We start from the raw sequence: 24,247 nt of genomic DNA on the forward strand, positions 1-24,247 counted from the left end.
GCGGGCCCTGGGGGCCCTGGGGGCGCCCGTGTCCTCCCAGGCCCAGCGGCTCCGAGCCAGGGCGCAGGGCGCCGGCCGCCCCCAGACTGTGCCCCAGAAAGCTCCCCCGCCGCCGCAGGGCTGCGTACGAGCCGCCCACGGGAGCGGGACACGGCGGTTGACCTGATTCTCTCCGGCTTCCTGTGAGACTGTGGCAGCCTGCACACAACCCACAGCGGGCGGCACGTGCGGCGGCAGCCGGAGCCCCTGGGCCCGGTGACAGCCGTGCTGCGTGGGACAGAGCTGGCAGCAGGGCCCCTTGCTTGGCAGCAAACAGCGCAGCTCCTGCATCCCGGGCCTGGGACAAAGTGGGATGCGGCCCGTGCCTCAGTTTCCCCTCTGCTGCATTGTTGCGGGGCCGGGGGAGCATGTGCTCTGGGCGCTGGGGGAGCCAGGGTGGCTCTGAGCTGGTGGAGACCCAGGGGAATCCAGCCCCGAGGGACTGGGCTCCACTTCCCAGCCAGGGATCCGGCAGAGAGGCAAAGCGCTGGGCTCTGCCTGGGCTCCCCCCGCTGGCTGAAGCCGCACGGCTCGTGCTGGAGGGAGAACCAGAGCCCAGGGGCTGAGGGGGGGCTGCAGAGCAGCCTCCTGGCGGGAAAGGGCCCCTGCAAAGGCAGCAGCAGCCACAGGACCGGATCCTGCTCCCAAGGCGCCTAAGCAGAACCCCGCTCGATGGGGCCCCAAGACGCAGCCCCCGAGCTGTCACTGCCACCTCGGTGGGCTTAGAAGCAGGCAGAGCAGCGCTGCCCCAGAGCTGGGCGTGCCCGGGGTCCCGCGAGGAGTCTCAGGCAGAGCAGCGCCGCCCCAGAGCTGGGCGTGCCCAGGGCCCCGCGAGGAGTCTCAGGCAGAGCAGCGCCGCCCCAGAGCTGGGCGTGCCCGGGGCCCCGCGAGGAGTCTCAGGCAGAGCAGCGCCGCCCCAGAGCTGGGCGTGCCCGGGGCCCCGCGAGGAGTCTCAGGCAGAGCAGCGCCGCCCCAGAGCTGGGCGTGCCCCGTGCCCCGCGAGGAGTCTCAGGCAGAGCAGCGCCGCCCCAGAGCTGGGCGTGCCCCGTGCCCAGGGCCCCGCGAGGAGTCTCAGGCAGAGCAGCGCCGCCCCAGAGCTGGGCGTGCCCCGTGCCCAGGGCCCCGCGAGGAGTCTCAGGCAGAGCAGCGCCGCCCCAGAGCTGGGCGTGCCCGGGGCCCCGCGAGGAGTCTCAGGCAGAGCAGCACCGCCCCAGAGCTGGGCGTGCCCAGGGCGCCGCGAGGAGTCTCAGGCAGAGCAGCGCCGCCCCAGAGCTGGGCGTGCCCAGGGCCCCGCGAGGAGTCTCAGGCAGAGCAGCACCGCCCCAGAGCTGGGCGTGCCCAGGGCCCCGCGAGGAGTCTCAGGCAGAGCAGCGCTGCCCCAGAGCTAGGCGTGCCCAGGGCCCCGCGAGGAGTCTCAGGCAGAGCAGCACCGCCCCAGAGCTGGGCGTGCCCGGGGCCCCGCGAGGAGTCTCAGGCAGAGCAGCACCGCCCCAGAGCTGGGCGTGCCCGGGGCCCCGCGAGGAGTCTCAGGCAGAGCAGCACCGCCCCAGAGCTGGGCGTGCCCCGTGCCCAGGGCCCCGCGAGGAGTCTCAGGCAGAGCAGCTCCGCCCCAGAGCTGGGCGTGCCCAGGGCCCCGCGAGGAGTCTCAGGCAGAGCAGCGCCGCCCCAGAGCTGGGCGTGCCCCGTGCCCAGGGCCCCGCGAGGAGTCTCAGGCAGAGCAGCGCCGCCCCAGAGCTGGGCGTGCCCGGGGCCCCGCGAGGAGTCTCAGGCAGAGCAGCGCCGCCCCAGAGCTGGGCGTGCCCAGGGCCCCGCGAGGAGTCTCAGGCAGAGCAGCGCCGCCCCAGAGCTGGGCGTGCCCCGTGCCCAGGGCCCCGCGAGGAGTCTCAGGCAGAGCAGCGCCGCCCCAGAGCTGGGCGTGCCCAGGGCCCCGCGAGGAGTCTCAGGCAGAGCAGCGCCGCCCCAGAGCTAGGCGTGCCCAGGGCCCCGCGAGGAGTCTCAGGCAGAGCAGCGCCGCCCCAGAGCTAGGCGTGCCCAGGGCCCCGCGAGGAGTCTCAGGCAGAGCAGCGCCGCCCCAGAGCTGGGCGTGCCCGGGGCCCCGCGAGGAGTCTCAGGCAGAGCAGCACCGCCCCAGAGCTGGGCGTGCCCAGGGCCCCGCGAGGAGTCTCAGGCAGAGCAGCGCCGCCCCAGAGCTGGGCGTGCCCCGTGCCCAGGGCGCCGCGAGGAGTCTCAGGCAGAGCAGCGCCGCCCCAGAGCTGGGCGTGCCCAGGGCCCCGCGAGGAGTCTCAGGCAGAGCAGCACCGCCCCAGAGCTGGGCGTGCCCCGTGCCCCGCGAGGAGTCTCAGGCAGAGCAGCGCCGCCCCAGAGCTGGGCGTGCCCCGTGCCCGGGGCCCCGCGAGGAGTCTCAGGCAGAGCAGCGCCGCCCCAGAGCTGGGCGTGCCCGGGGCCCCGCGAGGAGTCTCAGGCAGAGCAGCGCCGCCCCAGAGCTGGGCGTGCCCGGGGCCCCGCGAGGAGTCTCAGGCAGAGCAGCGCCGCCCCAGAGCTGGGCGTGCCCGGGGCCCCGCGAGGAGTCTCAGGCAGAGCAGCGCTGCCCCAGAGCTGGGCGTGCCCGGGGCCCCGCGAGGAGTCTCAGGCAGAGCAGCGCCGCCCCAGAGCTGGGCGTGCCCGGGGCCCCGCGAGGAGTCTCAGGCAGAGCAGCGCCGCCCCAGAGCTGGGCGTGCCCAGGGCCCCGCGAGGAGTCTCAGGCAGAGCAGCACCGCCCCAGAGCTGGGCGTGCCCCGTGCCCAGGGCCCCGCGAGGAGTCTCAGGCAGAGCAGCGCCGCCCCAGAGCTGGGCGTGCCCAGGGCCCCGCGAGGAGTCTCAGGCAGAGCAGCGCCGCCCCAGAGCTGGGCGTGCCCGGGGCCCCGCGAGGAGTCTCAGGCAGAGCAGCACCGCCCCAGAGCTGGGCGTGCCCCGTGCCCGGGGCCCCGCGAGGAGTCTCAGGCAGAGCAGCGCCGCCCCAGAGCTGGGCGTGCCCGGGGCCCCGCGAGGAGTCTCAGGCAGAGCAGCGCCGCCCCAGAGCTGGGCGTGCCCCGTGCCCGGGGCCCCGCGAGGAGTCTCAGGCAGAGCAGCGCCGCCCCAGAGCTGGGCGTGCCCGGGGCCCCGCGAGGAGTCTCAGGCAGAGCAGCGCCGCCCCAGAGCTGGGCGTGCCCCGTGCCCCGCGAGGAGTCTCAGGCAGAGCAGCGCCGCCCCAGAGCTGGGCGTGCCCGGGGCCCCGCGAGGAGTCTCAGGCAGAGCAGCGCCGCCCCAGAGCTGGGCGTGCCCGGGGCCCCGCGAGGAGTCTCAGGCAGAGCAGCGCCGCCCCAGAGCTGGGCGTGCCCCGTGCCCCGCGAGGAGTCTCAGGCAGAGCAGCGCCGCCCCAGAGCTGGGCGTGCCCGGGGCCCCGCGAGGAGTCTCAGGCAGAGCAGCGCCGCCCCAGAGCTGGGCGTGCCCAGGGCCCCGCGAGGAGTCTCAGGCAGAGCAGCGCCGCCCCAGAGCTGGGCGTGCCCAGGGCCCCGCGAGGAGTCTCAGGCAGAGCAGCGCCGCCCCAGAGCTGGGCGTGCCCCGTGCCCAGGGCCCCGCGAGGAGTCTCAGGCAGGCTGGTGCTGCCGGCGCCGCTCTCAGCCCGTGCGGTTGAAGAACATAAGAACATGTTGCATGGGACTCGGTGACTTGCAGCACTGCACGGACAAGGCCCTGAAGTGCTGCCTTTAAACACCGCAGGGATTCTGCTGGGAACCTGCAGACCAGCAGGGACCCAGGTCGCTTGCTCATGGGACGCACTCCAGTTCGGGAGGTACCGTCCCACAGGAGAACAATGGGATTCCCCCCCCGTGGGCAAGATTCTAAAAGGACCCTGGGGATTCCTCCATTGGCCTGGCCTCCTGCTCTCGCGACAGAGGGCCCGGAGGCGCAGTGGGAGCTTCTGTGTTTGCCACACGAGTGTAGCATCAGGCAAACTGCCTGTATCGGTGTCTGGTGGGAAGGGCGAGAACGGAGCCCTCGGGCTGGCACTGGGCCCCAGGCTTGAGAGGAAAGGTGTTAAACCGGTGAGGGGACAGCCGTGTCCAAATGCGGACATTGCGTGTACGTTAACGAGAAAGGCACAGTCAGGAGAGGAGCAGGAAGGCCACCCCCGGAGAGTCTAGGGAGGGACTAGGACAGTCGAAAAGGCAATGGGACAAGTGCAAAGCCTCATGCAAGTGTGAGAAGGGGGCACACTGAGGCAGGGCAGGAGGGAGATAGGCAGTGATCAGTCAAGACAAGATACCAGCATGAAGAGCCAATGGATAAGGGTTGGGAACACAGGCACTCCTCAGGACAGCCGGGGTGCAAAGCCCACCGGTCCCAATGCAAGGAAGCAGCAGCCGCTTTGCCACAGACTTTGGGCTGTCTGCCACTCGCACTGCGATCTCAGCCTCGTACTTCACTGGCTTGGCTGACTAGTGGAGGTGAGAACAGACCGGTACTAACAACCATCAACCGGCAAGACGCGTGTGTGATTCTCAATAAACGAGGCATGTTACCGTGTCCCCTGGAAAAGAGCCGTGTGCTGCTTAGAACCACGCCGCGGATGGGGAGCGCAGGCACGGTACTGCCAGTATTTACCAGCCTGGCGGTGCCAGGGGGAAAGGATGCCGTTAGTGTTAGCAGGAAATGGACGGGCTCAAGACCAGAGAGCGGGCCTGTACGCAGGCAGGCCCAAGCCGATGAAGTCAGCTGTTCATTCCTCACTCTAGAGGTGTGAAAGGAAGTTGGCCTTTGGCAACAGAGAGCTGTTGTGAAAAGCCTTCTAGGAGGGGAAGACAATGAATGGCCTGGTGGAGTGGAAGGGTCTGAGGACCCACCCTGCCATAGCGCATGCTGCAGACTTTGAACCTGGCAGTTTATCACCTCTGCTGAGAGCCTGCGTCCAGAACTCGACTGCTGTGTGCAGCGCTTTCCTGACCCGCCCTACGCACCAAGTCTTCTCTCTCTCAATAAACAGTTACATGGTAGACGGGCCCAGCAGGCTCTTTGGGTGAGATCTGAGGTATAAATTGATCTGGAACTGTGGTTGGCCCTTTGGGACTGGGAGAACCTGTTTGGCATTGGTGAGATGGGTTAGAACCTCTCGCCTGTGTGGGGTGGGGCTGGGGGGCACAGGGAGCACTGGGGTGTCTGAGGGGAGGTGGGGGATGGGTTATCACCTCTCCCCTGTGTGAGGGGGTCTGGGGGGCACAGGGAGCACTGGGGTGTCTGAGGGGAGGTGGGGGATGGGTTATCACCTCTCCCCTGTGTGAGGGGGTCTGGGGGGCACAGGCGTGTGTGAGGGGAGGGGGGGATGGGTTATCACCTCTCCCCTGTGTAAGGAGGGGCTGGGGGGCACTGGGTGTGTGAGGGGAGGTGGGGGATGGCTTATCACCTCTCCCCTGTGTAAGGAGGGGCTGGGGGGCACTGGGTGTGTGAGGGGAGGTGGGGGATGGCTTATCACCTCTCCCCTGTGTAAGGGGGGCTGGGGGGGCACAGGGGTATCTGAGGGGAGGTGGGGGCTGGGTTATCACCTCTCCCCTGTGTAAGGGGGGCTGGGGGGGCACAGGGGTATCTGAGGGGAGGTGGGGGATGGGTTATCACCTCTCCCCTGTGTAACAGGGGGCGCAGGGAGCACTGGGGTGTCTGAGGGGAGGTGGGGGATGGGTTATCACCTCTCCCCTGTGTAAGGGGGGCTGGGGGGGCACAGGGGTGTCTGAGGGGAGGTGGGGGATGGGTTATCACCTCTCCCCTGTGTAACAGGGGGCGCAGGGAGCACTGGGGTGTCCGAAGGTAGGTGGGGGATGGGTTATCACCTCTCCTCTGTGTAATGGTGGCTGGGTGGGCACAGGGAGCATTGGGGTATCTGAGGGGAGGGGGCTGGGTTATCACCTCTCCCCTGTGTAAGGGGAGCTGGGGGGCGCAGGGAGCACTGGGGTGTCTGAGGGTAGGTGGGGGATGGGTTATCACCTCTCCTCTGTGTAATGGTGGCTGGGTGGGCACAGGGAGCACTGGGGTGTCTGAGGGGAGGGGGCTGGGTTATCACCTCTCCCCTGTGTGAGGGGGGGCTGGGTGCTGCGCAGGGAGCACTGGGGGGTCCTAGCTGGCGGGGGGTAGCTGACGCGCTCGGTGGGGCCGGCTGGAGCGGTACAGCAGGACCCCCCAGACTTGGGCTGCAGGTAGCTCTGGGGCTGAGCATTTCGCCCTGGTTTGAGCGCCCAGCGGTGCCCCAGACTTCCTAGTTTATTACAGTGACCCCCAGCCCCCGGTCGGTGCCTCTGGCCGTGTTGGTCTGTCACTGGGTGCCCCGCCCGCTTACGGCAGCTTCCCCCCACAGTCCAGGCTCAGGGCTGCTGAAACAGGATGGGCAGGGCCCCAGCAATGGGGCAGGAGCAAGTAGCCTTGGATGCTGCGTCTCCACTTGCACGCGAAGAAACCAGTGGCTCAGCCAAGCGCCCTTCTCAGGGCGAACCAGCCTGTGCCCGCCCTGCCCTACAGCCAGGGCCAGCGGGGGGGGGAGAGGCCAGAGGCTCCTGTCAGGGCGGGGGGGGCCCACTCGGCTCCAGGGCTGGCAGGGGGGAGGCCAGAGGCTCCTGTCAGGGTGGGGGGGGCCACTCGGCTCCAGGGCCGGCAGGGGGGAGGCCAGAGGCTCCTGTCAGGGCGGGGGGGGCCCACTCGGCTCCAGGGCCGGCAGGGGGGAGGCCAGAGGCTCCTGTCAGGGCGGGGGGGGCCCACTCGGCTCCAGGGCCGGCAGGGGGGAGGCCAGAGGCTCCTGTCAGGGTGGGGGGGGCCACTCGGCTCCAGGGCCGGCAGGGGGGAGGCCAGAGGCCTGTCAGGGCGGGGGGGGCCCACTCGGCTCCAGGGCCGGCGGGGGGGAGGCCAGAGGCTCCTGTCAGGGTGGGGGGGGCCACTCGGCTCCAGGGCCGGCAGGGGGGAGGCCAGAGGCTCCTGTCAGGGCGGGGGGGGGCCCACTCGGCTCCAGGGCTGGCAGGGGGGAGGCCAGAGGCTCCTGTCAGGGCGGGGGGGGCCCACTCGGCTCCAGGGCTGGCAGGGGGGAGGCCAGAGGCTCCTGTCAGGGCGGGGGGGGCCCACTCGGCTCCAGGGCTGGCAGGGGGGAGGCCAGTGGCTCCTGTCGGGGCGGGGGGGGGGCCACTCGGCTCCAGGGCCGGCGGGCGGGAGGCCAGAGGCTCCTGTCGGGGCGGGGGGGCACTCGGCTCCAGGGCCGGCGGGGGGGAGGCCAGAGGCTCCTGTCGGGGCAGGGGGGCACTCGGCTCCAGGGCCGGCGGGGGGGAGGCCAGAGGCTCCTGTCGGGGCGGGGGGCACTCGGCTCCAGGGCCGGCGGGGGGGAGGCCAGAGGCTCCTGTCGGGGCGGGGGGAGGCCAGAGGCTCCTGTCGGGGCGGGGGGGCACTCGGCTCCAGGGCCGGCGGGGGGGAGGCCAGAGGCTCCTGTCGGGGCGGGGGGGCACTCGGCTCCAGGGCCGGCGGGGGGGAGGCCAGAGGCTCCTGTCGGGGCGGGGGGGCACTCGGCTCCAGGGCCGGCGGGGGGGAGGCCAGAGGCTCCTGTCGGGGCGGGGGGGCACTCGGCTCCAGGGCCGGCGGGGGGGAGGCCAGAGGCTCCTGTCGGGGCGGGGGGGCACTCGGCTCCAGGGCCGGCAGGGGGGAGGCCAGAGGCTCCTGTCGGGGCGGGGGGGGGGGCCACTCGGCTCCAGGGCCGGCGGGGGGGAGGCAGAGGCTCCTGTCGGGGCGGGGGGGAGGCCAGAGGCTCCTGTCGGGGCGGGGGGGCACTCGGCTCCAGGGCCGGCGGGGGGGAGGCCAGAGGCTCCTGTCGGGGCGGGGGGGCACTCGGCTCCAGGGCCGGCGGGGGGGAGGCCAGAGGCTCCTGTCGGGGCGGGGGGGAGGCCAGAGGCTCCTGTCGGGGCGGGGGGGCACTCGGCTCCAGGGCCGGCGGGGGGGAGGCCAGAGGCTCCTGTCGGGGCGGGGGGGCACTCGGCTCCAGGGCCGGCGGGGGGGAGGCCAGAGGCTCCTGTCGGGGCGGGGGGGCACTCGGCTCCAGGGCCGGCGGGGGGGAGGCCAGAGGCTCCTGTCGGGGCGGGGGGGCACTCGGCTCCAGGGCCGGCGGGGGGGAGGCCAGAGGCTCCTGTCGGGGCGGGGGGGCACCTCGGCTCCAGGGCCGGCAGGGGGGAGGCCAGAGGCTCCTGTCGGGGCGGGGGGGGGGGGGCCACTCGGCTCCAGGGCCGGCGGGGGGGAGGCCAGAGGCTCCTGTCGGGGCGGGGGGGCACTCGGCTCCAGGGCCGGCGGGGGGGAGGCCAGAGGCTCCTGTCGGGGCGGGGGGGCACTCGGCTCCAGGGCCGGCAGGGGGGAGGCCAGAGGCTCCTGTCGGGGCGGGGGGGGGGGGCCACTCGGCTCCAGGGCCGGCGGGGGGGAGGCCAGAGGCTCCTGTCGGGGCGGGGGGGAGGCCAGAGGCTCCTGTCGGGGGGGACGGGCACACTCACAGGGCCAGGCCCTGCCAGCCCAGGGTCCTGGGGAGCAGGCAGCAGGGCCCGCAGGGCAGCGGCTGCGAGACAGATGCGGAGGCTGCCTGCTCTACAAGGCTGCTCTTTATTCACCCTTTCTGGTGGCTCTGGGAGAGGCCGGCCCAGGGAATCAGGCTGACTTCCCTGCCCCCCGGGGGAGGGCGGGCCTGGCCCGCGGCTCTCCGGAGGCCTGGCGCTGCACATTCCCAGGTGGGGGCAGGCTGAGCTCACTGCAGGCAGGAGGCAGCCCAGGGCTCCCGCCCCGCCCGGACACAGGCCCAGCACTGCGTGGGCTGCCACCAGGTGTGCAGGGGGCTTTCAGCATTTGCCGGCAGAGCTGCTGGAACACGGAGCCCCAGCGAGCGGCACAGCAGGCCCCTTCCCTCCCTGCTCCCAGTCACGCGGCCCCCGCCCTGCTTCATTTCCTCTTCTTCTCCTGTGTGCTCGTGAACCAGGAGTCCAGAAGCTTCTTGCTGTAGTAGAGCTGCCAGCCATGCACCTGCACCGCCACCACCACCAGCAGGTACAGGACGGAGACGGCGGAGAAGCCGAAGATGAAGCGGTAGGCCTTGCCGTGCCGGTACAGCTGCTGCGCCATGGGGAACATCTCCATGCTGCCGTAGATGAGGGGGGCCACTGAGAACAGGCCCGTGCTGATCATGGACAGCACCAGGTAGCTGATGTTGTTGCGGGGAAAGGAGAGCAGGCCGAAGAGCGAGGGGATGATGCTGAGGAGGTAGGGGTACTCCCACTGGTAGGGCATGGCCACCTGGTCATGGGGCAGCAGCTTCAGGTGGCTCACACAGATCTGGGCCACGAGCAGCAGCCAGAGGGCCAACTGCATATAGATCAGCTTCTTTATCTCACACTTCAGGGCCACGCTGCAGAGAGAGAAAGCAAGGCCCAGGCTAGCACTTCCGGAAGAACAGGATGGCCGAACCCAGGGCCCGTCCAGCCCAGCGTCCTGTCTGCAGACAGGGGCTGATGCCAGGTGTCCCCAGGGGACTGAACACAACAGGGAATCCTCACATGACCCTACCCCGTCGCCCATTCCTAGCTTCTGACAAACAGAGGCCAGGGACACCATTCCAGCCCAGCCCGGCTAAGAGCCATTGACGGACCTAACTTCTACGCATTTATCTAGTTCTTTTTTGAACCTGTTAAAGTCCTGGCCTTTACAACATCCTCTGGCAAGGAGTTCCACAGGTTGACAGTGCGCTGTGTGAAGAAATACTGCCTTTTGCTTGTTTTAAAGCTGCCGACTATGAATTTCATTGTGTGACCCCTAGTTCTTGCATTATGAGAACAAGTACATAACTTTTCCTTATTCACTGTCTCCACACCTGACCTGATTTTATTGGCCTCTCTCTTAGGCTGTGTCTACACTGGGAAGCTTTGACAACACAAGTGCTGGCAAAAGGGAAAACCAGTCCAACTGTTTTCTCTGTCTCCCATGCATGGCATGTCAACAGGAGCGCTAGCAAAGCCGTGTGGGTTAGCATTCCGCTGTGCGGGGTTGTAGGACGGCAGAGCTGATCCCTGCGCTTCTCGGGATCTTTCAGAGTTCTCCCCCGCGTTCTCAGCTGCTGGGAGCAGCATCATGAGTAGCTTTGGGAGCTCCATGAGCTGAGACGTGTCCAAGCAGCACAGTCATCTCTCCAGCCCTCCCCCTGCAGCAGCAGCCAGCCTGCCGCTGGGTTCCTAGCAGGCAGAACAGGAGCATCCCAATGATTTGCTCTTTCTTTGTTCCCCAAGCAGAGCAGCTCCCTCAGCTGCCAGACACTTCCCAGAGCTCTGGAAGGGGAGGGGCACAGGCCCGCAGAGCAGCAGAGATCACAACACACAGAGCACAGCCAGCAGGGCAGGCGTTGTGGAACCTGGCAGAAGCCAGTTCTCTGGACAAAACAAACAGCAGAGTCCACCTGGCTCTTTATCAACAGTAAGGGGAGGGGAAAAGATAAAAGTGTCTCAGAGCGATGGAAGTTTCTTGTTGCCAAAACTGGGTGTTTTTTCTGACAAAAATTGCATTGTAGTGTAAATACTCTCTCTGTTCTGTCAACAAAAGGCAGTTTCTGGCAAAAAAAAATGTGCCAGTGTAGACAAGGCCTCCGCCTCCTCTTTTCTATGCTGAAAAGTCCCAGTTTTATTACTCTCTCCTCCTCTGGCAGCTGTTCCAAACCCCTCATCATTTCTGTTGCCCTTTTCTGAAGATTTTCCAATACCAAGGTATCTTTTTGAGATGAGGGGAAATTGCAGAACTATTAACTGTGGTTTGTAACCTATGCTTCCGTACCTAATGACTGGAAGGCAGCTAATGTGACACCAATATTTTAAAAGGGCTCTAGAGGTGATCCTGGCAATTACAGACCGGTAAGTCTACTCTAACGTCAGTACTGGGCAAGTTAGTTGAAACTATAGTAAAGAATAAAATTGTCAGACACGTGGATGAACAGTTTGTTGGGGGAAAGTCAACGTGGTTTCTGTAAAGGGAAATCCTGCCTTGCTAATCTGCTAGAGCTCTTTGAGCAAGTCAACAAACATGTGAACAAGGGGGAATCCAGTGGATGTGGTATACTTAGATTTCCAGAAAGCCTTTGACAAGGTCCCTCCCCAAAGGCTCTTAACTAAGTTGTCAGGGATAAGAGGGAAGGTCCTTTCAGGGACTGATAACTGATTAAAAGACAAGAAACAAAGAGTAGGAATAAATGGCCAGTTTTCAGAGTGGAGAGAGGTAACTAGTGGGGTCCCCCATGGGTTGTCCTGGGACCAATCCTATTCAACCTATTTATAAATGATCTGGAGAAAAGGGTAAACAGGGAGGTGGCAACATTTGCAGTTGATACTAAACTGCTCAAGATAGTTAAGACCAAAGCAGATGGTGAAGAGCTTCAAAAAGATCTCACCAAACTAAGTGATTGGGAAACAGTAATTGTCAACTGTAATTTAATGTTGATAAATGCAAAGAAATGCACATTGGAAAACATAATCCCAACTATCCATACAATACGATGAGAACAACGTGGGGCCTGTTGCAGTCTGGCTCTCATGATGAAATAGAGGAGCCTTTAGCCCCCCGCTGCGATCTGTTTGCAAAGCATTTTGCTAATAAGATCGCCCGCAGCCGGCTGGATTTGGACTCTGGTTGCTGTGTAAGTGGGGCACAGAATGTGTAGAGCGTACCACCCAGTCTTTTTTCTCTGGATCAATTTCAGCGACTGCAGACTGAGGATGTGGACATGGTGCTTGGCAGAGTGCGACCGACCACGTGCTCTCTTGACCCCTGCCCTTCATGACTTATTAAATCTAGCCAGGAAGGGATGACTGGCTGGGTCCAGGGGATTATTAATGCGTCTTTTAGATCTGGTATGGTTCCTGCTGCCTTGAAAGAGGCAGTGATAAAACCGTTACTCAAGAAGACCTCCCTGGACCCACATGACTTATCACCCAATTGCTAATATTCCCTTCTTGGGGAAGGTACTCGAGAGGGCGGTGGCACTGCAACTCCAAGCTTTCTTGGAAGAAACAGACTACTTAGCTCCATTTCAGTCTGGCTTTAGCCCTGGTTTTGGAACTGAAACAGCCTTGGTCGCCCTGGTAGACGATTTACGCCGGGAGATACAGGGGAGTGCATCCCTGTTGATTCGCCTAGACCTCTCAGCGGCTTTTGATACCATTGACCATGATATCCTTCTGGGACGCCTGGCGGAGTTGGGTATTGCAGGCACTGTTTTGCAATGGTTCCGGTCCTACCTGTCAGGACGCTTTCAGAAGGTGGAGCTAGGGGGCTGCTATTCGACCTCGTGGCGATTGTGCTGTGGGGTCCCACAAGGTTCCATCTTGTCCCCTATGCTGTTTAATATCTACATGAAGCCGCTGGGCGAGGTCATAAGCAGTTTTGGAGGACGGTGCCATCAATATGCAGATGACACCCAACTATTTCCCTGTGACATTAGAACCAGGTGGCAGTGACTGATCTAAATCGGTGTCTGGAGGCAGTGATGGTTTGGATGAAGTCAAAGAAGCTGAAGTTGAACCCAGATAAGACTGAGGTCCTGTGGATCAGGAGGCCAACTGTGCGTGAATGTGGCGTGGCACCTGTTCTAGACGCGGTTACTCTCCCCTGAAAGAACAGGTGCGCAGCTTGGGAGTCCTGCTGGACCCTTTTTTAACATTTGAAAATCAGATTTCATTGGTGGCCAGGAGGGCCTTTGGGCAACATTGTTTGATCCACCAGCTGCGACCCTTCCTGAACAAACATGACTTGGCCACAGTGATCCATGCGCTTGGTACATCCCGACTGGATTGCTGTCATGCACTTTGTGAGGCTGCCTCTAAAGAGCCTTCGGAAACTTCAACTGGTCCAGAATGTGGCTGCTCGAGTTTTAACCAACACTAGTTATACAGAGCACATTATGCCAGGGCTTCAGCAGCTGCACTGGCTTCTGGTACGTTTCCAGGCACAATTTAAGGTTTTAGTTCTGACCTATAAAGCCTTCCAGGAGTTGGGTCCGGGGTATCTGAAGGACCTTCTTCTCCCATATGAACCTACCCAGGGATCGAGGTCAGCTGGGGAGGCTTTGCTTTGTCTTCCCCTACTTGTGGAGATAAGATTAACATCTACGCGGAACAGGGCCTTCTCAGCTTTTGCTTCCAGGCTGTGGAATTCTCTTCCTCGGGATATTCACCTGGCGCCAACGCTAGCATTGTTTCAGCGTCAGGCTAAAGTCACCCTTTTTACTTGCGCTTTTATTAATGTTGGAGTCTGTATGTGCATGTTCCTCCTCTCTATGTGTTTTTAGCTGGTTATGTCCCTCTGGGGTTTCATATTTTAAATTTTGATATATATTTGTATTTGTTTGTTTTTGTAAGCCGCCTTGAATATTTTAAATAGAAAGGTGGGGTAAAAATATTTAAATAATAACTAATTTGGCTATAATTACTCAAGAGAGATCTTGGAGTCACTGTGGATAGTTCTCTGAAAACATCCACTCTGTGCAGCGGCAGTCAAAAAACCAAATTGAATGTTAGGAATCATTAAAAAAGGGAGAGAGAATAAGAGAAAAAAAAATCTTATTGCTCCTCTATAAAACCATGGGACGCCCACATCTGGAATACTGCGGACAGATGTGGGCGCCTCATCTCAGAAAAGATCTCTTGGCATTGGAAAAGGTTCAGAAAAGGGCAACACAAATGATTAGGAGTTTGGAATGGGTCCCATCTGAAGAGAGGTTAAAAAGATTTGGACTTTTCAGCTCGGAAAAGAGGAGACTGATGGCGGATCTGACAGAGGCCTGTACAATCGTGAGTGGTGTGGGAAAAGTGAATAAGGAAAAGTTCTTTACACATTCCCATAATCAGGGCTCAACAAACCGCTGATGGGCGAGTCGCTCCGTGCACCCCATTCACCGGCACTGCGCGCATGCACGGTGCGGGGCTCTCGCCGTGGTTTGTCAAGCCCTGCCCATAATATAAGAACTAGGGGTCACTAAATGAAACGAATGGGGCAACAGGTTTAAAAGAAACCAAAGGGAGTTTTTCTTCACTCAGTGCACAGTTAACCTGTGGAACTCCTCGCCAGGGGATGTGTGAAGGCAAGAACTTTAACAGGGTTCAAAAAAGGGTTAGCTAGATTCCTGGAGGTTAGGTCCATTGATGCTGTTAGCCAGGCTGGGTAGGAATGGTGTCCCTGGCCGCTGTTTGTCTGGAGGTGATCACATGAGGATTCCCTGTTCTGTTTCCTCCCTCTGGGGCACCCGGCATTGGCCACTGTGGGCAGACAGGACACTGGGCTGGATGGACCTTTGGTCTGACCGCTCTTATGAGGCAACCACGTCTGCACATAGCAATGTGAGATGCGGTCGTCCCACGGATATATACAGATGCTCTTCCTGGGTTCCTCTAGGTTTGCCTAGGGGCAGGGGGCTCTAAGACAGGAGAAGGCAGCTGCTAGGACAGAGCCTGAAGCCAGTCTGAATCTCAGCAGGGCCCCAGACCCCAACAGAGTGACGCTGCAAACTTGTTAGACAGAATCAGTCTCACTGGAGCACAGCTGGGGTCCCAGCAGCGAGTGATCCTGGAGCAACGCTAACCTGAAGGGCTATGGAGGAGGAGGAGCCAGGAAAGAGGAACCTGCCCCTCAGTAGGGTCCCAGGGGAAGCCTGCCTGAGCCTCTTTCCTGCAGAGGTGACCTCCTCACCTGAGTGGGCCGGGACAAGCCAACAGAGAATGAAACTGCAGGTCAGCCTGGGCTTTCACTGGCCCGACACAGCCACAAACAGCTGTATGGGGAGGGCGTGCCCTGGCAGGCACCTGGAATGCTCACTCCGGTGGCAGCTGTCGTGCACAAGACCTCTGGCTTTTCCACGGGCCGGGCAGGTTGGCGGCTCCTTGCAGCATGACAGACCTGCCCTAGAAACACCGCCCCACATCTCCTCGCCTGGCTCCTCAGGCAGTCCAGGCTGCCATCCCGCACACAGTGCTCTGGGGATAGACACCTATGTCAGGGCCCCAGGGAACCCAGCCATTCACAGACACAAGCCTGACCCACCGGGAGGTTCCACAGCCCCCCAGCTCCCTGGGCAGAGACCCAGAACTGAGCCCGAGAGCTCTTGGGCTCAAGCCGGCCTGCACTTGGACCTACCTCATCTGGTAATGGGAGGCCACCCGCTCACGGTGCTGGTAGTCACTGCCATCAGTGCCCTCAGGCCGCGGGCCCGCCCGGGAAGCCATGACACGAGGCACCACAAGCCTGCCAGAGAGAAGGGGCAGGTGAGCCGGGACACGCTGCCATCTCAGTGCACATGCCAGTGCCCACCGGAGCTCGGATCTCCTCGTGGGAAGGGCATAAACCCCGGGACACATGGGACTGATTACTAGGGCCCTGTGAAGACTGGTGGGGGCAGCCCCCATAACTGGCAATACCCAGCCAGCCCCCCAGCCAACCTTCCCCCGCTCCCCCGGAGCCCGCCCCCCCACCCAACCCTCCCCCGGAGCCTGCCCCCCCCAGCCAGACCCCCCCCCCGCTCTCCCGGAGCCCGCTCCCCCAGAGCCCGCCCCCCCTGCAAAACCCCCCTGCCTCCCCCGGAGCCCGCCCCCCTGCCAGACCCCCCTGCTCCCCCGGAGCCCGCCCCCCCAGCCAACCCTCCCCCGGAGCCCGGAGCCCGCCCCCCAGCCAGACCCCCCTGCTCCCCTGGAGCCCGCCCCCCCCAGCCAACCCTCCCCCGCTCCCCCGGAGCCCGCCCCCCTGCCAGAGACCCCCCCTGCTCCCCCGGAGCCCGCCCCCAGCCAGACCCCCCCCCCCGCTCCCCCAGAGCCCGCCCCCAGCCAGACCCCCCCCCCCCCCGCTCCCCCGGATCCCGCCCCCCAGCCAGACCCCCCCCCCCCCGCTCCCCCCGGATCCCCGCCCCCAGCCAGACCCCCCCCCCCCGCTCCCCCGGATCCCGCCCCCAGCCAGACCCCCCCCCCCCCGCTCCCCCGGATCCCGCCCCCAGCCAGACCCCCCCCCCCCCGCTCCCCCGGAGCCCGCCCCCAGCCAGACCCCCCCCCCCCGCTCCCCCGGAGCCCGCCCCCAGCCAGACCCCCCCCCCCCCGCTCCCCCGGATCCCGCCCCCAGCCAGACCCCCCCCCCCCCGCTCCCCCAGAGCCCGCCCCCAGCCAGACCCCCCAGCGCCTCGCGGCGCACTCTCTACCCGCGCGGCGTCACTGTCTATGGCGCGCGGGGCGGCTTGTCTGGGCCGCGGGAGGCCCGGCTCTATGGCTCCGCCTCCTGCCCGGCCTGAGCGGCGGAGCCAAGGGGCAGGGCGGGGCTTGGAGGCGCTAAGGCCCCGCCCCCTGGGGCCCCGCCCTTCCCCACAGCGTGGGCCCCAGCTGTGGCAGCCCCTCTGCAGCGCCCACGTGGTGACCCGCCCCGTGATCAGCCCGCAGGGGCTCGGGCCTGGAGCTGCCCCTGCACTAGTGTTCACTAGTGTTCACTAGTGGCCTCTCTCAGCTTGGTCCACGGCTGAGCCCCCGGTGCCTCAGAGATGGGCACTCCAAAGCGGCAGTGCTGCACAGTTGATCCCTGCTCCGCTGTGCAGCCGCGGGGACTCTTGTACCCATGGAGCCGGGCCAGCAGGACTTCCCGCTGGCCTGCCCGGCTGCTGGCGGAGTGCCCCACACCTCCTCTGAGATGTGCACAAGCCCCACACCTCCTCTGAGATGTGCACGAGCTCCACACCTCCTCTGAGATGTGCACGAGCCCCACACCTCCTCTGAGATGTACACGAGCCCCACACCTCCTCTGAGATGTACACGAGCCCCACACCCTCCTCTGAGAAGTGCACGAGCCCTAGCGGGTACATTTCAAAGGAGGAATGCGGACGTACCTATTGACTAGTCCATCGACTACTCGACTAGCAAATTCACCGATATTTAACATCCTTACCCTGCACCCCGCAGCCTCAGTCCCGCTCGCACTGCAAAGCCCTCACCCCAGCGTCTGCACCCCCCAGCCAGAGCCCTCCTTCCTGCCAACCCTGAGTAACCCCACATTCCAAACTCCTCGACCCCAATGCCACCACAGGCCGCGTGCAGAATGAATTTTGTTCTGTGCACCAATGTGACGGGGCAGAGGTGTCACGTCAGTTCCGTATGGGCCCACATAAAATTCATTCTGCTCAGGGACATAAACATTAGCAGGAACACTGCTTGCCACCCCTCCTGGCTCCCTGTCCTCTGCAGGCTTGAGGAGCAACACCTCTGCCCCATTAGCCAAGTCATCAATGAACATATGGAGGCGTCTGACCCCAGTGCAGCCCCACTAGGTCTGGCCTCCTGCCTCCACTGATAACAAGAGCGGGCCTTCCCCGATGGGCAGAGAGCCCCTTAGCCCAGCTCTGTGGAGCCCCAGTGCACAAGTTGGGAAGCTCTGGTCAGAGCAGATCCGCCCACAGCAACGGGCTCCACTGTCGCTCCTGCCCTCACAGGATCGCACTGATGCCTACAACACGCCCCCGAAATGCGGCCACTGCATCCGAGCGCAGGCCATCGCCCCCTGCAGCCACTGGCGAAGTGCCCGAGGGACCAGGAACAGCCCTCCAGGGAGCCCTCCCCGGCCACCCAGCAGACCCATCAGGGCCCTGCCCTGGGGCCTAGACTGTGCTCAGGCCATTCCGTTCTGGCATTCTCCGCGGGGCAAGCCGTGGTCAGAGGACAGCGCGCGTTTGAGCGCACCGCCACCCCGGCCGCGCGGGGCTCCGCCCTGCGCCCAGCGCCACGGACAGCCCCCCGCCCCTCCCCACGCCCCCCCCGTCCCCACGGACAGCCCCCGCCCCTCCCCACGCCCCCCCCGTCCCCACGGACAGCCCCCCGCCCCTCCCCACGCCCCCCCCCCCGTCCCCACGGACAGCCCCGCCCTCCCACGCCCCCCCGTCCCCACGGACAGCCCCGCCCTCCCCACGCCCCCCCGCCCGTCCCCACGGACAGCCCCCCGCCCCTCCCCTCCCCCCACGGACAGCCCCCCGCCCCTCCCCACGCCCCCCCGTCCCCCCGGACAGCCCCCCGCCCCTCCCCCCACGCCCCTCCCCCTCCCCCCACGGACAGCCCCCCGCCCCTCCCCCCGGACAGCCCCACGCCCCTCCCCCACGCCCCCCCGTCCCCACGGACAGCCCCCGCCCCTCCCCCCACGCCTCTCCCGTCCCCACGGACAGCCCCCCGCCCCTCCCCCCACGGACAGCCCCCCGCCCCTCCCCCCACGCCCCCACGGACAGCCCCCCGCCCCTCCCCCCACGCCCCCACGGACAGCCCCCCGCCCCTCCCCCACGGACAGCCCCCCGCCCCCCCCGTCCCGCCTCTGTCCCGCCAGCACCTCAGGGCCCCTGGAGCTGCCCGTCCCCGGATGCGATCTGCGCCCCGGGCCACGGGGATGGGCCGGAGCGGCCGGCCCCGCGGAAGAGTGAACCGGCTGGGACCGCTTCGCCTGCGGCTTCACCGGCTGATTCCCAGCGAACGGGCCCCGCCCCCCGCCTCGGGCCCCGCCCCCTGACCGCCCCGGGCGAGCGGGGGGGGCGGGGGGGCCGCGAGCCCGGCCCGGCCCAGGGGTCACGTGTACCCCCGGGCTCCGGAGCCACCGCGCGCCCTGCACGGGGCGGGGCTAACGCGGGGGCGGGGCTCCCAGCTGCTCCCTGGGCCCTGCAGGGGCGGGGCCAGCAGAGGCCCCCGGCGAGCCCCGCCCCGCTTCTTCCGGCTGCACCGCGCACGCGCATTCGGTACCATGGCGGCCGCCTCAGCGGTGCTCCGGCTCCTTGCCCGCGCCGGGGGGGGGCCAGCCCCGAACCTGGTGCGTGGGGGGAGGGGGAGGGGGCAGTGGGGGGGAGGGAACGGGGGTGGGGGAGAGGGGGGCAGTGGGGGGGAGGGGAAGGGGGGTGGGGGAGAGGGGGCAGTGGGGGGAGGGGAAGGGGGGTGCGGGAGAGGGGGGCAGTGGGGGGGAGGGGAAGGGGGGTGCGGGAGAGGGGGGCAGTGGGGGGGAGGGGAAGGGGGTGCGGGAGAGGGGGGCAGTGGGGGGGAGGGGAAGGGGGGTGCGGGAGAGGGGGGCAGTGGGGGAGAGGGGAAGGGGGGTGCGGGAGAGGGGGGCAGTGGGGGGGAGGGGAAGGGGGGCGCGGGAGAGGGGGGCAGTGGGGGGGAGGGGAAGGGGGGTGCGGAGAGAGGGGGGCCAGTGGGTGGAGAGGGAAGGGGGGTGCGGAGAGGGGGGGGGGGCAGTGGGGGGGAGGGGAAGGAGGGGTGGGCGGGAGGTGGGACAGTGGGGGAGGGGCTCGGGGTCGGAGGAGGGGGCTGTGCAGAGGATGCCCTGGAGAAGGTGGGGGGGTAACCAGGACGCTGGTTCTGCTGCTTGGTCCCAGCTCCCCCCCTTCCCCCCAGGTCCCAGCCCCGCCTGATGCCCAGTGGTCCCAGGAGGCGAGCGGCTTCAGGCCCTGGCTGCGAGCAGCACCCTGGGCCAAGCTGGGGGGCCGCGGAGCCAGCAGGAGGCGCTGGGGCTGCTGGAGGCAGCGGTCGTGTTTCGGGAAGGTACTGGCCAGCGCTGGGCTCTGCGCAGGACGGCGCCTGGGCCAGAGGAGACATAAGGGGGCCCCCAGACGGGCTGTCCAGGGAAACAGGGCAACAGAGCTGAGTCCCCCTGGGCTGACGGGGCTGGCTGGCTGCTGGGGCGGTGGGGTCTGGGCTGCTTTCCGCCCAGGCTGAGGGGCGGGAGGGGCTGCTGTGAGGGCTGGCTGGGCGGTGGGGCTGGGGTCCTGGCTTGTGGGGCAGCGGGAGGGGCTGCTGTGAGGGCTGGCTGGGCGGTGGGGCTGGGGTGCTGGCTTGTGGGGCAGCGGGAGGGGACGCTGTGAGGGCTGGCTGGGCGGTGGGGCTGGGGTGCTGGCTTGTGGGGCAGCGGGAGGGGACGCTGGTGACGGCTGGCTGGGCGGTGGGGCTGGGGTGCTGGCTTGTGGGGCAGCGGGAGGGGCTGCTGTGAGGGCTGGCTGGGCGGTGGGGCTGGGGTGCTGGCTTGTGGGGCAGCGGGAGGGGACGCTGTGAGGGCTGGCTGGGCGGTGGGGCTGGGGTGCTGGCTTGTGGGGCAGCGGGAGGGGCTGCTTTCGGCCCAGGCTGAGGGGCGGGAGGGGCTGGCTGGCCAGTCTTCCCTGACCTAGTCTGTTCCTTTGTTTCAGGGCCACTGGTGGCCATCAGCAAGCCCCCGGGCCTGGCTGTGACAGGTGGGTGCTGGGGGTGCAGGTCTCTCAGGTTCCATGGGCGCGTCCCAAAGGAAATGGGGTGTCTGGGCTGGGGGCGGGGGTGGGCCAGGTCTCCATCTCATGGCTCCTTCCCTGTGCCCTCTCCCAGGCAGTCCAGGGCAGCTCAGTTTGGCTTCGCTCCTTCCCGAGCTGAGCCGGCGGCTGAGCCTCCCTCCTGAGCTCCACGTGGTCAGAGCGGCTGGGAAGTGAGTGAGTGGAGGGGGCAGGGGCAGGCAGGGCCTGGCTCCCAGAGGTGGGGGGAGGACGGGTGGGTGGGTTGCTGGGCCCTGTGCAGGATGGAGGGGGAGCTGGTTGGGAAGGGAGGGCAGGGCATGGAGAGATGGTTTGGGGGCAGAGGTAGGGGCCGGAGGGCACCACGTGGTAGCTCAGCCCTGGCTGCTGGTCTGTGCCATGGGGCTGAGTCTGACCCCTTTGCCCCAGGGATGGCTCCGGCCTGGTGCTCCTCTCCAGCTGCCCTGGCACCACGCAGCAGCTGCACAGCTTCTTCACGCGGCTCCGGAGGGCAGGCCACCCCCCCGCCACCTACTGGTGAGTGAGACCCCCGCCTCCCCTCCCCCGCTGCCATGGGTGAGTGAGACCCCCGCCTCCCCTCCCCCGCTGCCGTGGGTGAGTGAGACCCCCGCCTCCCCTCCCCCGCTGCCGTGGGTCAGTGAGACCCCCGCCTCCCCTCCCCCGCTGCCGTGGGTGAGTGAGACCCTCCCGCCTCCCCTCCCCCGCTGCCGTGGGTGAGTGAGACCCTCCCGCCTCCCCTCCCCCGCTGCCGTGGGTGAGTGAGACCCTCCCGCCTCCCCTCCCCCGCTGCCATGGGTGAGTGAGACCCCCCGCCTCCCCGCCCCCGCTGCCGTGGGTGAGTGAGACCCTCCCGCCTCCCCTCCCCCGCTGCCGTGGGTGAGTGAGACCCTCCCGCCTCCCCTCCCCCGCTGCCGTGGGTGAGTGAGACCCTCCCGCCTCCCCTCCCCCGCTGCCGTGGGTGAGTGAGACCCTCCCGCCTCCCCTCCCCCGCTGCCGTGGGTGAGTGAGACCCCCCGCCTCCCCTCCCCCGCTGCCGTGGGTGAGTGAGACCCTCCCGCCTCCCCTCCCCCGCTGCCGTGGGTGAGTGAGACCCTCCCGCCTCCCCTCCCCTCCCCCGCTGCCGTGGGTGAGTGAGACCCTCCCGCCTCCCCTCCCCTCCCCCGCTGCCGTGGGTGAGTGAGACCCTCCCGCCTCCCCTCCCCCGCTGCCGTGGGTGAGTGAGACCCTCCCGCCTCCCCTCCCCCGCTGCCGTGGGTGAGTGAGACCCTCCCGCCTCCCCTCCCCCGCTGCCGTGGGTGAGTGAGACCCTCCCGCCTCCCCTCCCCCGCTGCCGTGGGTGAGTGAGACCCCCCGCCTCCCCTCCCCCGCTGCCGTGGGTGAGTGAGACCCCCCGCCTCCCCTCCCCCGCTGCCGTGGGTGAGTGAGACCCCCCGCCTCCCCTCCCCCGCTGCCGTGGGTGAGTGAGACCCCCCGCCTCCCCTCCCCCGCTGCCGTGGGTGAGTGAGACCCCCCCGCCTCCCCTCCCCCGCTGCCGTGGGTGAGTGAGACCCCCCCGCCTCCCCTCCCCCGCTGCCGTGGGTGAGTGAGACCCCCCCGCCTCCCCTCCCCCGCTGCCGTGGGTGAGTGAGACCCCCCCGCCTCCCCTCCCCCGCTGCCGTGGGTGAGTGAGACCCCCCCGCCTCCCCTCCCCCGCTGCCGTGGGTGAGTGAGACCCCCGCTTCTCCTCCCCCGCTGCCGTGGGTGAGTGAGACCCCCCGCCTCCCCTCCCCCGCTGCTGTGGGTGAGTGAGACCCCTGCTTCTCCTCCCCCGCTGCTTACCAGTGACACCCCCCGCCTTCCCTCTGGGAAGCCTGCCTGGCTCTCCCCATCAGAGTCAGGTGCAATCAGCACCCCCCTCGCTTCCAGCTTCCTGTGCCCTGGCTTTTACGTGGGCCTGGCTTAGTGCTAGTGGGAGGGAAAGCCGTGGGCTTGTGTTAAGTGATCTCGCGCTGCCTCCTGCTGCTGCCGCGTGTTCCTGCTCCTGCTGCAAAAGGAGCGTCCCTCTCCCCAGACTTCCATGGGGCGCTCGGCCTAGTACTGGTGACTGACCGTGTAGTCCTGCAGCCCAGGGCTCTGGCTCAGCTTACTCCTCGCCCGCACTGCCCTCATCCATGGTCTCATATCTTTTTCACTCATGTGTAGAATAAATGTTGTTCTGTGCACTGAGGCCTGTGCGGGTGTGCACCACCAGTGGACACATGGTGCTGGGTGTGGGCACCCTGCTAATCAGCTGGGCAGCGTCAGAGTCTCCCTGGGTGGCCTACAGGAAGCACTTGGCCCCACCCCATCCCACATGAGCCGCAGAGCACCCCCCGTAACCCCTTCCCTCCCTCCCCCAGCGCTGTCACTGCCGGAGTCCCAGCTGCTGCGGAGGGGGAAATCCGCCCAGGACTGAGGCTGGAGCAGGTTGGGGGTCTGCAGCTGGTAAGCAAAGGGTTAGTGCAGCTGCATGTTCCGGGGGGCTGGGAGCGCTGCGCCTTTCCCTGACTCTGCTCTGGCTGCAGGTGGTGCCGCCGGCCGCCCCCTCCCGAGGCAGCCTGGAGAGGAAGGAGGTGAAGCAAACCCTGACGCGTTACAAGGTGCTGGCCACGGCTCCGGGCTGCGCCCTGGTGCAGCTCCAGCCCATGACAGGTGGAAGAAGGGCCCTGGGTCTGCCTCTGGCTCAGCTCTCCCTGACAACCCTGCCAGAGGGCCCCGGGGTGGAGAAGGGATGAGCTAGGGGGTCTTCCGAGGTCCTTGTGGGCAGGGGGCCCCAGGCAGAAGGATGGGAGCAGAGGGAAGACGAAGGCCCCGGGCTAACCTGTCCTCTCCTCACCTCAGCATTTCCCAGCCAGCTCCTGGTGCACCTGACGCTGCTGCTGTGCCCTGCCTTGGGCGACCACGTGTACTCTGCCCGCGTGGGCACGGTGCTGGGGGAGCCCTTCCTGCTGCCTGCGGGGGGCGCTCTGCCTCGCACCCAGGTATGCCCGAGCCCTGTACAAAGCCAGGCAGACCTCTCGCCCTGCTCAGCCCCGCGGGAGGGGCCCCGAGGGCGCCAACACGGGGTGCCACGCTGCCCGAGACCTTGGGGACCCGCCCTGTGTCCAGAGCAGAGGGAGAGGAGGGCCGGGCTCCACCCCAGGCCGCCTCTGGCAGGTGGGTTACCGGGCCTGCCAGACACGCTGCCTCCACCCAGTGGCCAAGCCCAGACGCCTGCGCACGTCCTGGGGTGTCCCGCTGGCAGGGTCCCTGCCCGGGGCACAGTGCCCCGCCGGGGATCACACGAAGGGCCCTCCTCACGCCTTGGAGTGGCCTGTTCAGGGCCCTGGTCCTGTCTGCTGGGCTGTGGCGGGGGGCTGGAGGGCTCCTGAGCCCCCATTTCTCTCTCTCCTGGCAGGTCCTGGATGAACAGCTGCTCTGCAGGCTGCGCCTCAGGCCGCAGCTGCTGCATCGCCTGCCACTGCATCTCCACCTGCACCAGCTGCTCCTCCCTACAGCTGTTCTCACGGCGCCCCCCCACCCTTCTTCCTCCAGACACTCCGTCTGCTGGGCCTCCCCGGGGCCCAGAGCGCGCCCCTGGCTGGACCTGCCCTGGCCAAAGGGCCACCAAGCAAGTGAGAAGCCCAGCTCTGTCTGGGGGAAAGGGCCTTTCCCTGCTGTGCAAACCCAAAGACCCTGTCCTGCCCCCTCGCTGATCCATGGCCTCGCTCCTTCCAGCCCCCTCTCCCTGGCTTCCATGGCGGGCTCGCTCCCCCATCTTCACCAGGCCAGGGCCGCAGGGTGCAGGAGGCAGGGCAGGGAGGGGCTGTGGGGTGCAGGAGGCAGGGCAGGGAGGGGCTGCGGGGGGCAGGGAGGGGCTGCGGGGGGCAGGAGGCGGGG

General features: G+C 66.7%; 2 protein-coding genes across 8 annotated transcripts; one reads left to right on the forward strand and one right to left on the reverse strand.

The window, feature by feature from the left end:
• Positions 1–8,642: 8,642 nt before the first annotated feature.
• Positions 8,643–18,622, reverse strand: JAGN1 (jagunal vesicle mediated transporter 1). Of its 7 annotated transcripts, none has more exons than XM_075916344.1 (4): positions 18,421–18,622; positions 15,217–15,324; positions 14,886–15,056; positions 8,643–9,457 (listed from the first exon to the last, which is right to left on the reverse strand). In XM_075916344.1, exons 2-4 carry the CDS (start codon positions 15,303–15,305, stop codon positions 8,995–8,997), a joined length of 723 nt encoding a protein of 240 aa, XP_075772459.1. In that variant the 5' UTR covers positions 15,306–15,324; positions 18,421–18,622; the 3' UTR covers positions 8,643–8,994. The 7 variants fall into 7 exon arrangements, with proteins under 7 accessions (XP_075772459.1, XP_075772460.1, XP_075772461.1 ...); XM_075916345.1 differs by lacking the exon at positions 18,421–18,622 and adding an exon at positions 16,265–16,374; XM_075916346.1 differs by lacking the exon at positions 18,421–18,622 and adding an exon at positions 16,246–16,263.
• Positions 18,623–19,486: 864 nt separating this feature from the next.
• On the forward strand, positions 19,487–24,125 carry RPUSD3 (RNA pseudouridine synthase D3; the record flags this gene model as incomplete). Its single annotated transcript, XM_075916338.1, is given in 9 exon segments — positions 19,487–19,616; positions 20,255–20,299; positions 20,427–20,523; positions 20,759–20,866; positions 22,729–22,813; positions 22,894–23,020; positions 23,210–23,349; positions 23,766–23,877; positions 23,880–24,125. Coding segments are annotated over 9 exon segments (951 nt in total), but the record flags the coding sequence as incomplete, so codon positions are not given.
• Between the last annotated feature and the right edge of the window lie 122 nt (positions 24,126–24,247).

Source organism: Pelodiscus sinensis, unplaced genomic scaffold, assembly GCF_049634645.1.
Source record: "Pelodiscus sinensis isolate JC-2024 unplaced genomic scaffold, ASM4963464v1 ctg186, whole genome shotgun sequence".
Lineage (NCBI taxonomy): Eukaryota > Metazoa > Chordata > Testudines > Trionychidae > Pelodiscus > Pelodiscus sinensis.